The sequence below is a fragment of the Pygoscelis adeliae genome, unplaced genomic scaffold (assembly GCF_000699105.1).
Source record: "Pygoscelis adeliae isolate BGI_AS28 unplaced genomic scaffold, ASM69910v1 Scaffold149, whole genome shotgun sequence".
In the NCBI taxonomy this organism is placed as follows: domain Eukaryota; kingdom Metazoa; phylum Chordata; class Aves; order Sphenisciformes; family Spheniscidae; genus Pygoscelis; species Pygoscelis adeliae.
The window spans coordinates 267621-283384 of record NW_008825494.1 but is presented as its reverse complement, the minus strand read 5'-3'; the positions used below and the strand labels follow the sequence as shown (position 1 = coordinate 283384).

General features: G+C 41.4%; 1 protein-coding gene across 1 annotated transcript in view; it reads right to left on the bottom strand.

Moving 5' to 3' along the window:
• The window catches only part of LOC103923046 (arylsulfatase D-like), a 19686-nt gene extending 4523 nt beyond the window's left edge, over positions 1-15163 (bottom strand). Inside the window, exons 1-9 of the mRNA XM_009331293.1 lie at positions 15111-15163; positions 14037-14177; positions 13083-13204; positions 12040-12162; positions 10086-10509; positions 8895-9031; positions 6886-7020; positions 3677-3839; positions 2738-2859 (exon numbers count right to left, since the gene is read on the bottom strand). Of these exons, the coding sequence (XP_009329568.1) occupies positions 2738-2859; positions 3677-3839; positions 6886-7020; positions 8895-9031; positions 10086-10509; positions 12040-12162; positions 13083-13204; positions 14037-14177; positions 15111-15163 (1420 nt within the window). The remainder of the gene's footprint in view (positions 1-2737; positions 2860-3676; positions 3840-6885; positions 7021-8894; positions 9032-10085; positions 10510-12039; positions 12163-13082; positions 13205-14036; positions 14178-15110) is intronic.
• Between the last annotated feature and the right edge of the window lie 601 nt (positions 15164-15764).

Here is a 15764-nt window from a genome sequence, read left to right as displayed (position 1 = left end):
CGGCGCAGATCTGCGGCGGTACCCTCAAAAACCAGACCCTCAAAAACCAGACCCTCATACCTGCCCCCCCCCGGTGCTAGGGGACGGTTAGGCCGGGGGGATGCGGTGTGTTCTGGAAGGCTGCACAACACCACGCCTGCAGCGTTTCCCTGCTAGGCATTTCTCTCTACTGCTGGCCTACTTCCTACAGCACTTAAGAGGGAAGGAGCACACCAGTCCCTCCTCCGGTGTTTTTTTCTGTATTTTAATCATTTAAAGGTGCTTAATAAAAACAGGGGGAGATGATAGCTCCTAACCCAAACTGATTGCTTAAAGTGTTAGACTGCGGGGTTGGTTCAACTAATCTTGATTTATAATTCCTGCAGAGGCCCACTTTCCCCAGGAAGAGCAAAGATGCAGAGTGGTGATTTACGCATGTCCCTTAGAGATGATATCATTTGATCGTGCCCAAACAAAGAAAGGAATTTAGTCCTGGTCTCCATAGATAAGTAATTAGTTGAAAACAGCCAAAATATTGGCCGTGAGCACTTCTTCAAGTGTGGTCCCCTCACTGCCATCACCTTGTTTCATAGCCATGGTGGTATCAGGTCATCCAAACCCCCAGCGCCGGGTAAGCAGCAAGGCAGAGTGAGCTGCTGAGACCAGGCCCACCTGCCTGTGGCTGCGCCAAGCACCAGCTCTGCAGCAGTTCCGCCCCATGGCAGCAGCCCTGGTAGGGTTGTGAAGGCCTTACCACTCAGCTACAAGGCAGAATATCAGACCTTTTCTTTCTTTATTAAAAAAACCAAAAAACCCAAAACAATCCCCTTCCTAGTTCTTAGACAAAAAAGTTATCAGCGTCTTCTCTCCAGAGAAAAGAGAGAATGAGGAGTCCCAAGAGGGAAAAAAAAAAAACCTCCAACCCTTCCCTGGAGGGCGTGAAGATGCTCCACTCCATGGAAGAATGGATTTATGAAACAGCATTTTCTACCACGCAGCTCCTTGAGCAGTGCAGGGGTTGCTCTGGATCTCACCCTGAAGGGATTAGCTCCTCAAGTACTGTATGACTTGTATAGCCTACACATTTTTCCTTGAATGAAGTACACAGATTTATCTTTGGGGATCAAGAACCTAAAAATAAAAATTCCACTGCAGCACCTGGCACCACATCCTCACATTTAGTCCATAGTCCCTTTCCTCCATGTTTCCGGTCAGCTGAGCGCCGTGACTTCCTGCCCAGGAGCCACACTTCTGTCAAACATGGTGTGATGACAAGGGCACAGACCTCAAGGTTGAACTGGCAGCACGACTAAAACTTTGGCGCTGCAACTCTGGTATGTATTTATTCAGGCCAACAAGATGGACAGCACAGTTCTCAACCATTATCCGGGGGGTGGGGGTGGGAGTGTATCTATCTATCTGGGGGAACAGAGAAGTCTGTTTTGAAATATTTGCAAGTACAAGTAAGTTTTGTAGTCTTCAAGTGTTCACTGAGTAAGTAGATTCTCGGCTTGATACTATCTATACTTGATACTGTCCTTGTATCAGAAAGTAGCATAAAGGAAATGTAAATGGGCTCAAGAAAGATCACCCAGTTAACACTGTGACATAAGAAGGATTTCCTGCTGGGCTGCCAAAGGTTCTCTCACCCCACGCTCAGCACTCAACGTGATCTTCGAACAGTCAGCTCCTTGTCAACATACCAGCTGAATGTGAACAGCTGCTGATGGTGGAATGCCCTAGCATTTGTAACTATTATCTAATTGCAGTCTCTCAAGAACTCCGTAATTATTCTCTCACTTCACAGACAGGGAAAGCTAAACAAAAATTAAAGGGGCTCATTCAAGTTTCTAAAGGATGGGGAGATGAGTAGGCATAGCCTACTCCATCGACTTCTGCATTTCTCCAGCTGTGCAGAATGGAGAAGAAGAAGAAAAAAAAAAAAGTACAGCATCACCACAAATTCATCAACTTTACACTTACTGTCACATCATCCAGTCACAGAAGGTGCAATTCATCTCAACTAACTTTAATATAAGGGCGATTTTTATATCTGATATGGTCAGTCTCGTCTCCCTTTTTAGTCAGCGGAGAGAAACCGGCATGACCTAGCCCAGATGTGCTAATCAGAAGGAGGTGAATCACACCCTGTCATCACCTGCATCTCTTCAGGTGTAAAACAACAAGCTCAGATCCAGGCACCTGTGTTTGGTTGCACAAATGCCATCCTCCATTCTGAGCAGGAATAAGGACACAGCTACCAGTCACTGGCCCGTTCTCTTTTACACTGTAATGGAGGGTGACATCAGCAAAGATTGGGTGCTTGTTGAAAGCTCAGGAAAGCATTACGGCTGCAGTCAACTTGTCTAATGCCACAGCTGAAAAAATGAAACAAATAAGATGGGGCTATTGAAAACAAACAAACTACTGCTTAAGATAAAGACCTTATGTGTGCAGTTCCTTTTTCTTCAATCTTGCACTAAAGCTGATGCCGAATGCTTTTGCAGCAAAAGCGATAGAAACACTGCAACGACAGGGAGATTCTTGAAGGTATGCTACCTAGGAAGTGAAACCCTTCATCTTGGGCAAGGCAGGACAGCTAACAACGAAGCCGTTCTGCACTTTGCAGAAGAAGTGAGCGTTTGAGGCAATAAACTTACTCCAGATATATGTACATACGTTTTTATGTGATACTCTATTGGAAGCTAGAGGTCATTACATCATCTCTGATATGCCGGAGGCGGGTGTTTATACTCACTGTCCTTTTGGTGCCACCGCACTGCATGCAGAAACACACCGCAGTAGTGAAACATGAACTCGTGCCCGGAGTGCTGAACTGTCCCCCGTAGCAAAGGCAGCAAGGTGCGCCCGTCGATTACCCTGATGGAGAGGACAGGAGTCACCAGACTGCTTAAGAATTCAGTCTGCAGCTGGAGCATGAGCAGTACTCGCTCTCCATGTATGCACCATTAGGATTTCAAGTGTCATTTCTAAACCAAGCTACTCTTTAGCTAATGAGCCCTCAGATTTTTAATTGTGTGGATGGGTGGAGACCAGTGATTAGCAGGTACTAGCAGTTTTTGCCATTACAGCTAGTTCACACATCCTGCCTGGAGAGATAAGTCACCATTACTGTAGTTTTCCTGGAAGTAAGTGATAACCATAGCGAAGGCATGGATCACTTCCCTGAAATGGAAGTCACTGATAGCTCTGTGAGCTCGAGGCTTCATAAGAAAAAAAAATAAAAAATTGACTAACAGTTGGTTTAGTCACACACCACCAGTACTTTAACGCTTTGTGCTCAAATGGCTTAGCCACCCATACTTTCTTGTGTTCTTTAGAGGAGTCTAACACAGATGCTACAAATTGCTTGCTGTCGAGGAAGCTACTTCTCCGGTACTGGCAGTCAAATGCAGGCCACGTGCCATTTGCTCCACCTTCCCTACTCATGAAGAACCAGGCTTCCTAGTCTTGGCAAGGGCCTGTCCTAGTACTCCAACAGGACCAACCAGCTTTGTGAATATCTGTGTCTGCAGATAAGATGGGGAAAGCTACACAGAAAGCAAGCTAAAGAATTGGCTGGTTAAGAAACAAAGAGAATTTAACCTGTGGCTGTTAGGATGCATGACATGTATAGTCAGCATCTATCTAAATCAAGAAAGGGGAGCAAATATGGTTTATGAAGCCACCTCTGTACCTGTCCTGAGGCACTGCCCCTCCAGCGAGGTGAACCACTGTTGGGAAAACATCCATAAGGCTTGTCAGTTCATTGATAACTGTCCCTGCAGGCAACACTCCTGGCCATCTAACTATTCCTGGGACACGGATCCCTCCTTCCCAGCCTCCCATTCCTTTTCCACCTGTTAGAGGGGAGAAAAAAGTACCAAAAAAGATAAAAGAATGAAAGATTGTTAGACGTTTATTATGGATGTATAAAAAAAAGGTTTTAAAACTTTCAGAATATTCAAAAAACTTTAATGAAAACACACTAAATCCTGGAGAACAGTAGAATGACTACAGTGCAAATTCCATTCTTCAAAAATAAGTATTATTAACCTCTTTATTTTACGCTGATTTCTTGGGTGGCACATATGGCAACTAAGCAGTATTTTTGGCAGAAGAGGAACAATTCCACCCTTTGACACCTGAGAAGACCTTCTGACCAATATTTTTAATTGAATGTCATGTCTGAGAATAATCTCCATACTCCCTAATAACACGCACGAAAGTCTGTTATTAATAAAAAGCAAAATCTGACTTGGAGTCAATGAGAGGTTGCAGCCCCACTTGGTGCCTGAGGAAGGGGGATTAACACAGGGCAAGCTTGGTTGTCAGTTCACAATCAGAGGCAGCAGGAACATTACAAAATGATTTGCAGTCCTGGAGAGCAATGAGGGGAATTAGGATAATTGTGATCGCCCTCCAGGAGTTTACTGTCTCAGGGATGCTCTGAGGTGGTCCCAAACAGAAAAGTGTGGAACCCATGCAGTAAATAGGGGAGTACTCTGAATATGCTGCAGTGATGAAGACTTTCCAGCTATGTATCTGTTGAAGTTGTCCTGAGGTAATCCAAAGAGTCTTTCTTAACTTGGTTTCTCTTGCATTCCTCTAGTCCTCTAGTTCCACCATGCAGTTGGCTCTCTTATGAGTCAAAATATTAATTGTTTTGAATAGTATTTCAAAGTGAGAACCATTCATTACAGAAACGAATATGGGGATATTAATGAAACAATGTGGTTTAAAGCCAGAACTCCAAGCTGAGGGTCCAGTTAGAAAAAAAAAAAAAATAAAATTGCAAGTTGTTGAAGCTCAGGTACGTATATGACCTTTGCTCTGTAAGGACCCCCTCCTATCAAGGGCAGAAATGACAAGTCATTGCTGGAAAGTGGTGTAGGAAAATTGGCAAACAAAACTTGAAGCTAGCTTATTAGCTCAGCTAATAAATCGGCAGCTATTTATTAGTGCTGGTAACAGTGTAAACTCCAAGTTTACACTATTTACACTAGCCTCTGGCTAAGTAATGCTGGACTTTGCTATAGCAGAGGTGTGCTCATAGTTACAGCTGAGAGGCAAGGTTTCCAGAGCTTGGTTTTAAAGGCTGACAAGGTGGCATAGATGGATTATAAACAGGGCAAGTCCAGCTGCTTGTGCTATAACCTTTGTGCTACGTAAGAAAATGGTATTTCATGCTTTGTTATTCACTAGTGGCTGTTCTCATTATTCATATGCATGGCTCATTTGTCTTCTTGTTTTTAATATCCTGTTAGCAATAGCAGCAGAGAGTTCTACAGATATTTATGAATTAAACTAATTTTTTTAATCTCTTTTGTGTCGCTGCTAGTTAGTTTCACTGGGATGTCCCCTGTTCTGCTGTATGCGGACATAAATGGGAATGCCTTTCTGTTATTAGTATCTAACCTGATACTCTATCTTCTCGTGTCTCCTCTCTAAGCAGGCATAATTTCATCATTGTCCTCTCATACCGAAATCTCTGTCTAATCACATTCATCTTTCCTCTCTGGACTCTCCTGTTACTAATATACTTGTGTTAGGCTAGTAGAAATGAATTCCCTAGGTTAGGTTCTGAGCTATTCAAGTAAGCCCGTTGGCCTTTTTGCATCTGTTTGTGGTATGGAAACTTCATATCCAGAACTGAAGGCTAATTTAGCATTTAGGACTGTTCCTGGATGGGATCCCAGCAGTATCAAACATTGCTTGCGTGGCTCATCAAGTAACTTACTACTAGGCAATGTGCATTTTGATGCTGAGCACGATCAAGGCACCCGAATCTTCTTCTGTAGGGAAGTAAGTGATGGGAGCAGTTTTCAGGCTTCATTATACACTAACCACCAAGCTGCCCAAGCTGTCACAGTGGCTTTTTGAGTCTTGGCAGTCTGGAGGGAGCACGTGCAAGAGAGAACCACAGATCTTCATTTCCATAGAGCTTTTGACACTGTGTTGCAAGCCAGTCATAGAAAGAGAGTCTAGATGAAACATCTATATGATAGATGAGAAACTGCAAAACTACATCAAGAAAATAGTCTTCATGATATCTGCCAGTGTTGACATAGATAATTGTCTACTGTGAAAAACAGAAGGATGTTTCAGGTGAGACTCCAAACAGCGTGTTCTGGATCTGCATCAGGGGGAGTTCAGATCTGACATTAGGAGAAAGTTCTTCACTGAGAGGGTGTTTGGTCATGGGAACAGGCTCCCCAGGGAAGCCGTCACAGCACCAAGCCTGGCAGAGTTCAAGGAGTCCTATGGTTTAATTTTAGGTAGTCCTGTGAGGAGCAGGGTGTTGGACTCGATGATCCGTATGGGTCCCTTCCCACTTGAGATATTGTATGATTCTATGATGCTACAACATTTTCAAGTAGTGCTTTGGGTTATGGATTAGATAGCATGCTTACAGTATTTAAAGACAACATGGAACTAGATGGGGGTACAAGCGTACTGGAGTCTAAAGAGGAATGAGGGGGAACATAACAGCATTGAAATACATGATGACCTTGCAACAACAGGCTGTTGCAAGGAGGAAAAGAAGAATCTCTGTAGATTGGTGAATAGGGCAAGATCTGTTGCTCAAACTGCAGCAAGGAAATCCAAGGTAGGTACCAGGAAAAAACCTCCAGTAGCACAGACAATGAAAACTGGATTATCTGGGAAATCACTGAAGGTCTTTAAGAATAGGTTAGAAAATATAGCTGTCAAGGAGTAGCTTTGGTGACAGCGATCCTGTCTGGGGGCTGAAAGATGCACAGCTGATGCCCTGAATTTGCTCCAGCCCTACAATCCAAGATTATCATCCCGGTTTAGTTAATATAGTCTATCTGGATGTATTTTATTCTATCATTTTATTTTTAAGATGAAGTCTTATGCATGTACACACTACCAAAATTTTACCTTTATAGATCCCATTCCATCCACCCAACTGAGCGTTTCCTCTGTGAGCCTCTAAGGATCCTCCATGATCAGATGCAAAATAAATGAATGTGGTATTCTTCAAGCCTTCTTTGTCAATAACATCCAGAAGCCTGCCTAGAAACAACACAAAACATGATAATTATGTCTGGAGATGCAGTCAGATTTTTTAGGTCTTGACTCAAAATTCAGTGAAGACTGAGTCTTTCCATTTACCTGAATGAGTTCTGTTACAAGCTACAACAAGCAATGCAAAGAGTAATCCTGCATTACAGAAATAATAAGAGCCGAATGGAAAGCTGCTGAATGTGTCCATAATTTGTTTGTGGTTTCTATGAAAACAGGAAAATAAAAAATAAAACCAATTGGAAAAAAATTTAAATGAATGATCCTTTTATTCAAGCTACTCAAAACACTTGTCAGCTTTATGCTGTAAATTCTCTGAGTCAAAGATTGTCTCCATTGTGTAGCCTCAACCATCTTGAAAAGCTTAAATGATAGTGCTGCCTAGATTCATAATCATAGAAAACGGCTGTGTCTCACCAGGGACTGAACAGGGACTTTGAGACCAGGCTGCATACTATCAACCAAAATCTTCTCCTAATGTCAGTGGTAAAAACTTCACAGACTGTAATTCAAACCTAACTTCATAAGGAATGCTTTTGGTACCAATAGTGTCAAATGTTTACACAGAATATGATTTATCTTTGATTACTTGCGCTCATCACCTACTGCATCAAATGTATTCACCAAGAACAGCTTCCATAGCTACAGGAGCAGCAGCAAAGCCTGAAGTACGCAAGGAAAAAGCATAAGCCAGTGATCGGCTCTTTTGCTCAATCTCCTTTACAAACTTCCTGTGTATCCTTGGTCAAGCTACTTACTGACCTTACCTAAAAATAGACACCTTCCCCCAAAAAGAGTTTAGATTGAGTCTAGGCATGTTGGTTCTGAATTAGACCCCAGATCTCTTACTTAGCAGTCCAACTCTGGAGACTTCTGTCCTCACTAGCTGTTTGGCCTATACAAGGCATGTTCCTTACACCATCGGACTTCTGCTATCCAGCTCTGCTTGCATAGCCTGTGCCTGAAGGTGACTGGTGCCAAAAATTTGGAAAAGGAACATGGCAGATTCCTCTGGTTCAACTGGATCTTGTAGAGGTTGTCAGCCTGCCCATCAGAAGCAATGGGGCTCCTCTCAAAATACAATTTTGTAAACATGGTTATTGGAGGAAGAAAATGTTCAGGGATTGAATCTTGGCGCGGACAGGAGGTGAATACTTTGGCAATAGGGTCTTCACTTTTGACTAAATACAAACAGGAGCTAGCTCCCTCCCTCCCTCCCATTGAAGCAGAAAGGAACTACTAAGGCTTAGGTCTAAATCTAGGCTCCAAGTGCTGATTCGGTTTAAAAACCTAACCTAATCGGCACTCAGAGGCTAGATTTAGATCTAAGTGAGTCTTCACGATGTACTGACTTCACACAATTTATTAAGTGAAACTCCATAGCTTTTTAACTTGGCGTTTTGGGTAGGAGGGAGTTCTGGTTTCTGCTCCAAGGATTATTCCTCAATCAAAAGGAACAAGTACACAAACCAACCACCATATAATGTAGTATTCATCAGCAGCACCAGTTATATCTTCTGAGACTAGACAGAGCTGGAGAAATGACACACATTTTGATTAACAACATGATCAACAACGTGATCAAGCACATATTTGATTATTTGACTGCATTTAACACTGCAGCACAGAAGCGTGTCCAATAAAGAAAATAGAACAAATCCCCACAAGAAAAAAGTTTGGGCTTTAATCTTAAGAAAGAAAAAAATGAGGTGTGGTAATGGAATGGCAATCTCTGGAGCTAACTGTGTATCCGAGGCAAGTTCACTGATTTTTGTCATATACAAAAAGGGAGTTCTGTGACCACGCCTTTAATTTCTTTTCCACATTCAAATAAATGAAGGATTTTCTTCAAGATGACCACTTACCCACCATCCAGTCCATCTCCTCTACGTTATCTCCATATAGGCCATGTCTGCTTCTTCCCAGAAACTTCTCTGTGGTAATGAGAGGGGTGTGAACATGTAAAAGGGAAACAAAGAGAAGAAATGGTCTATGCTTGTTTCTGAAATAAAAGAAAACAGTAGTCATTTCTCTGCAAACTGTCACTCAAACTAAAATATAACAGTGACATGGTAGTGACTTATCTCAATAAAAATTTTTGATTTTGACATCTTTGCATTTTTGAGGTTTTGGGAGACAGAGGGGATTAAAACACCCCTCAAAGATTTTGGTTGTGTATTAAGACCAAAATAGTAACGGATCCTTTCTTCCTCTGGTTCCAAATTAGGTATGTGTAGAACGTTAAATAAATAGCTAGGTAAGTTCATAGCCAAAAGCTTGACACTCTCTCAGAGGCAAGGAGAATAGGACTCGCTTGCTTAAACTTAAACATGGATGTCACTGAGCATCCGAGACATCCTCATGGAAGAGGCAGATACAACACTGCACCCACAGGGGAACCATATCCCTTTAACATCAGGCCAGGCAGCTTATCCTAGGAACCTGAGATTATCTATGCTCGAAGGTTCGTGGAAGAGATTTATCTTCCCCCAGTTTCTCTTAAAAAACCCACCCACCCAACCCCTAAACTCTGACAGAAATAGTATAGTCTTACTCAGGGATATGCCCAGACTTGACACATGAATACTTTTAAAGACTTAGTGGTTTGTTCAATTCCAGTTGAGGTTACTGATAGTATTGTAAATGAAGGACACCTTTGGAAAACAACCCAAAACTCACTATCACTCTCCTGTTTGTAAAATATTAACTTCATATGACATTTTCTATGACAGTCCATTCATCAGTCATCAGGCTAAGATCATTTTTCTGTTCCTACTGGCAGAAGGCCCAGTCCTTGGCCTTCTTCGTATTAGGTGAACAAAACATAAACACAAAAAGAATCATCTTCCTTTTCCTGAGGAGCTGACAAGCTATGTATAAGACGAAGGACAGCAGTTGGATGCTGACAGGTAGGGGGATGCCAGAAAACAACAAATTATTGGCCAGCATCAGGATGGGTAGTTCAGCATGCCAGCTGCCTAACCCAGTGGTGTATGACACAGTAATCACATTATTTTTAAAAATCCTTAAAACGAGATACAATTTTTGTTGGTTACCTTTCAATGAACAAAACTGCCTCCTTCAGCATATTAGAAGTAGTTTTTTCTAGATCCATCGGTTGTTCAGTGATATCATGGTTTCTCATCAGGATACAGTTCCAGTACTTGGTGAAACCATAGCTGGAGAACCAGGAGATGAAATACAGGAGACCACAGATGGCCAGACATATAATTATCTTCCATTTTACTGAGAATAAATTGGTAAGTTTTCCAATCAAAAGAGTAAGCTCTGCAAGGATGATCATCTGTGTGTAAAGCCAATATGTATCTTGCAAAGACTTAGCCAGTTCAGGGTCATCTGTGCCTTGACACTCATTCAAAAGGGTAAAAGGCATGCCGTAAAAATAATCAAAACCGTGATTTAAAGGATGGTGGCAGTGATCATGGCGGGATTTGCAGTTTACACCCATATGCCACTTCCCTGAAAATATAAAAAAAAAAAGATCTTAAATCCAACATTGTTACTCTTGGATGTGTCTGCCTGTATTTCTAATAGGTTGGCTGCACTCCTCAGTTAAGGCGCAGCCAAGGGAGGAGCTGGTGTGGAATGGGGACAGACTCGGGGAGCAATCGTGCATTGGCAGTTTATCTGCCTAGAACAGCTGGTTTTCCTCACCTATCTCTTAAAATTCCACATAGGGCAATGGTGCAGCTCAGTCACCTCCTCGAATAAGAACAAACAGGGTTGCAATAGCTGGTGCTTATTATTTTTCACATGATAAAGTAGCCATTCATTAATGGGTAGCCTGATGGGGAGAAACTGGAGAAACCCTTGTGCCAAAAGAAACAGCTAAGTGCAAAAGTATGAACTAATTTACACACAAGTTCTATCTAACCTTCACAGTCCAAGAACAAATTTCAGGAAGAAGGTGTACATATTGGCTCTGTGTGTCTATATTCATCCTAAAATGAGTAGCAAAAAAAGGCCATTCCAATTTTCCAGTACAATTGGGCATATCAGAATATGTCATATGCTGATAATGAACCTTAATGAAGTCTTATTACAGAGGAGTGTAGTTTTCCTGACATTGAAGGACAGACACTCTATAACCATGGGCTTAGGGGCTATTAGCTAGACAAATAACTTCTGAGAACTACTAACCAGCTCTGTGCGCATGTATATGAACATAGTTTACTGTATAAGCTATACCAGACTGCAGTGAGCTAAGGAAAAGTTCACCCCTTTGCACAGGCTTGTGTGAAATCAGTACATCACTAAGACTCACTTCAGTTTAGGAACTAAATGACACCTCAGTGTGACGGAGCCGAGCAGAGGTGTGAAAATCCCAGTAATTACAATTAAGCACATGACACCTTTGACTACATCAAAAAGAGTTTAGAAATGAGAGGTGCTTGAAAGACACAGCCTTTAATTACTGTTCAGGCAAAATTAGCAAAGAGTTAATAGGATTTTCTTTTTTGGACATGTATGCTGATCCAAAACCCACTGAAGTCAATGGGACTCTTTCAGCTTTTTTGGCAGTTTCTTTTTGCAGAAAATAAGGCACTTGTAGAGTCTTAACTGTGATAATAAGCAGGATGCGTAAATAACAGAAAATCTAGCCGCCAGATATAATTAAGACCACTGTGGTGCCTGGGTACCAACTGGCAGACAACATTTTTCTGCTCGAATAGATCAGTGAATATCTCTGTTGGTTCTTCCTAAAGCAATCTGTACTGGGCAAACAAGATTCTTTCCTTCGCATTTACTTCTGTTTGCAGTGTACATCTACGTATTCCATACATCCTCATTTTGGATTTATCAGATATGCTGTGGGGACACTTGGGCTTTTGGATGGCATTCTAAAAACCCTGCTGATTTTGAAAGTTGGGCACACAAGAAACTCTAGTTTAATGGATCCTAGACATTTTGGCAAATAAAAATATTTACAGAAGCAGCCTCATTTGAATAACAAGCAATGAAAAGGAGGCAAGTTGCTGTGTCTCATACCTATAAGTGCTGTAGAATAACCCTGCTGGTTTAGAATTCTGGCAAAAGTAGTTTCATTTGGTGGGAGCCCACCAGAACACCCGTTCCAAAAGAGAACCTGCCGTTGAGTGCCGGATGCCATGCCTAGAGAGGAATAACAGTCTTTAAAATAAAACAAGCCATATTTCAGATTTTCAGTTTTCTCAGATTGTTCTTTCTAATGAATGGGACTCAGTTGCCTAAGCCTAGTGCCTTTTTATAAGCCATTTAGTACGCCCTGGGATATTCTGACTGACCCCCAGAACGATGTCTCCTCCAAGTCCCGTGTCATTATCTGCTAGTCCAATGCAGATGCCTCAGCTATGCTGAGGTGTCTACAAATGGCACTAAGATGCTTATGTTTGGACATTAGGCTACCTCTTACAACAAAACTTATATCAAAATATAATGTTAAAAAAAGAAAAGGCGGGGAGGAAGAAAAGTTTTATATAGAACAAAAGGCTTACAGAGTCAGGGGTACACACTTCTGAAATGTACAGTTCATGATTACATTTCTCCTTTAGAAAGTCAGAATCACATCAGAGGAGCTACACTGATTATTACTGCCATATGCAATGGCTGATGTTTTCTGTCATGAATTTTCATGGCTGAAGTAAATCTGTTTTAAAACATTATTGTTGAGAACTATTCCACAGTCTGACACATTTCACTACGAAAAAGTTTGCCAGGATATTCAAAGTATTACACTCTACTTCATACAATCTTAATACCACTGAACATACAGTGTTTACACAATTTTCTTCTTCATGTTTCTACCTCTGGGTGGTTTGTGCTGTTTGGATTTTCATCCATTTCTGTGTTGTCATTTAGCCACATTGTGTGCTTTATGTGGGGATTTTCCCCATAGAAATCAATCACTAAATCTAGTCATCTTTATTTTTGCCCATCTCTCTGAGACCCCAGGTCCTTAGATTAACTAGTCTCTAAAATGGTTTGTTTAAGGGGATTTTTAATAGCAACAATGGCTAGACAGACTGCAGTGAACTGTTAGGGAGAGGCCCAACCTGATCTGATGGGGTATCTGCCAGTCAGGAAAGCTGCTCTGCTCGGAGTGCAGACAGCAGCTGCAGCAATGTGCTGAGTAAGTCTCACTCCTTCCTTTGCCAGGCCATCAATGTTAGGGGTCCTAAAGAGAAAAATCCCATCTCTGATAAAAATGTATTACACAGAAGTTCGTGGTATCCCGTTCCTCCTAATTTTGTCAAGGACATCACCATCAAATTTACAAAGCTCTCTGTTTATCTACAACTCAACTAGGAAAGCTCTGTGTTATGTATTTTTTTGAGATACCTTGACTCCTTAGAGATGAATTTTCCATGGATAAATGTGTTCTTAGTAATGACTAAAAAGGAAAAGAAAAAAAAAAGGAAAAAAAAAAAGTATTTCAGGTCTATCCCATATCAAAAGCTCATGCAATGTAGTTGATTTCATGCGACATGAAAATATTCCATTAATAGATACAGCACAACACAATTTCCAAGACTATAATAGGTTAGAGTAAACATAGGTTATATATACAATCAATCCATATACAGACTGATAACTGCACTAGGGATAAATACATCACATAGACTGAGCTGTCATTTCATAACAAGCCTACTAGAGTTGTTAGCTGATATTAAATCCCAATCTCAGTCCTTGATATTTCAACCCTGGAGTTGTGGAAACTTGTAAGTTATACACATGCCTGACAAATACAGTGCACGGACACATTTGCAAAGTTCTGACTGTACATGCTGAAAATTAGAAGTCCAAGAAAGTTGCTCAAGCATGCCTGCATAATTATTACTCCAGTAGGAATTACTGTAGAACATTCGTTTTGTACATGGTTTGAGAAGAAGTGTATCTAGATAAACTAATCCATTAATAATGAATTTTCTAATACTAAGTGTCTTCAGTGTTTTTTCCACTGAAATTCACCAGGAAGGGATAATTTATTTCACGGAACACATTCTTACCTTATTGTATCATTACCATAGCAACCCACATCTCCAATACCAAGATCATCAGCCAGTATCAATAAAAAATTGGGTTTTGAAGGATTTGATACACAGGTTCTTGGAAACAAGCATAAAATTAGCCAAATGTTTAGGCAGCTCCTGAAATTAGAAGTAAAGGGGTAATATTACAAAAACATTTGTAAGCTTTACAATAGACTTTAAACTATTAAAGGTTTATGAGGACTCAGTATAGATGCAAACAGCTACCAAATACTCCCAGCAGATGGAGCTCCTGAATACTTATAAAAAGTTCTTGAGTTCTCTAAAACCAGTAATAATATTATTTTTTTTATTCGCACAGGACTTTTGTGTGTGCATTTCTCTATTGAGATTTGCACTGATCTCAGCAGACGTTTCCAGTAGAATGAGTGGCTGGATGCTTGCAAGTCTCCTGAGGCACCCCTTGTAGAGGGGTGTAGGACACTCCTGTTAAGGCTCCTGGAATGAGTGGGGCAGGAGCATGGAGGTGGTTAGTGTGGAGGCACGCTGGTTGCGACGACAATGCCTTGACTATTGCATCCACCGCACCCAGTGCTACACACAGCATCTGGAAAGTGCTCCTTCAAGGTTGCAGCAACGGGCTTAATCTTGGTTATCTTCCTAGAAGACCCTAAGAATACCTCAGCGCGTCTTAGTTGCTCAAGGTGTTTGCAAGAGGCACCTTACAGATCTTCACCTGAAGATACATATGCTAGAACATATCTACTGGCTGCTCATTCATTAATAGATACTGCAATGTGGTAAATGCATAGTAAATGGGCTACACCATGTATTATATATACTCCTAAACCTGCATGTCCTGTAAAAGTAGGATGAAAGGCCTTGAAAGATCAATAGTTCTAAACCTGTATTAACTACTCTCAGATTCTCAATGAGTTTCTAAAAAAAACAAAAAACCAAACCCAAACCCAAAACAAAATAACCCAAAAAACCCCACCCACAAAAAAAATAGAGAGCATGAAATCTGTTTAAATTTTCTTAAGCACAACATGTAAAAACCAGAAAAGACCGTCAGTGAGTATCTTTTCTTACCATTGTTTTCCCTGGTAAACTTCGTGGCTTCCCCATGTATGAAACAGGTACATAGTTGGTTACACAAATTCTGGTGGAAAAACAAAATGTTAAAAAAAAAAGTAAATCAGAGCCCAGCAGCTCTGGTGATCTTGTCTGTGAGGTTGGTCATTAACTGCCCTGCATTACCGCAACCGTAGCCAGCCGCAGGCAGCGGCAATAACAGAGGTGGACTGAACTCCTAGGGCTTGACTACGCAGCCCTACATTCCTGAACGCGCGCTTGCAGAGACCTGTTGAACTGACGCTGCAAGGCAGAAAGGGCACTTCTGGGGCCAGGTACGGTCGGATAGCACAGCATGCAGTTTTGCAAGATCTGGCCTGTTCCCAGCTGCCGATAACTTCAGGGGGACTTGGAAGTGTTTGGGCAAGAAGGCTAAATGCCCATGGCTTTAAACAAGCGTTAAAGGTGCCAATTACTCAATACACGCACAGAACTGTTGGTGTTCACTGAAAGGAAGGTTTTCACCATTTTACAAACAGGAGGTAATGATAGGCAAAACTAGTATCTCACTCTTTACTTAACCTCAAATTATCTTTAAGGTCCAGGAAAAGAATCTAATCTTTACTGTGAGCTTTGAAACTACAAAAAATGCCTCAAAGAAAAGCCATCCTG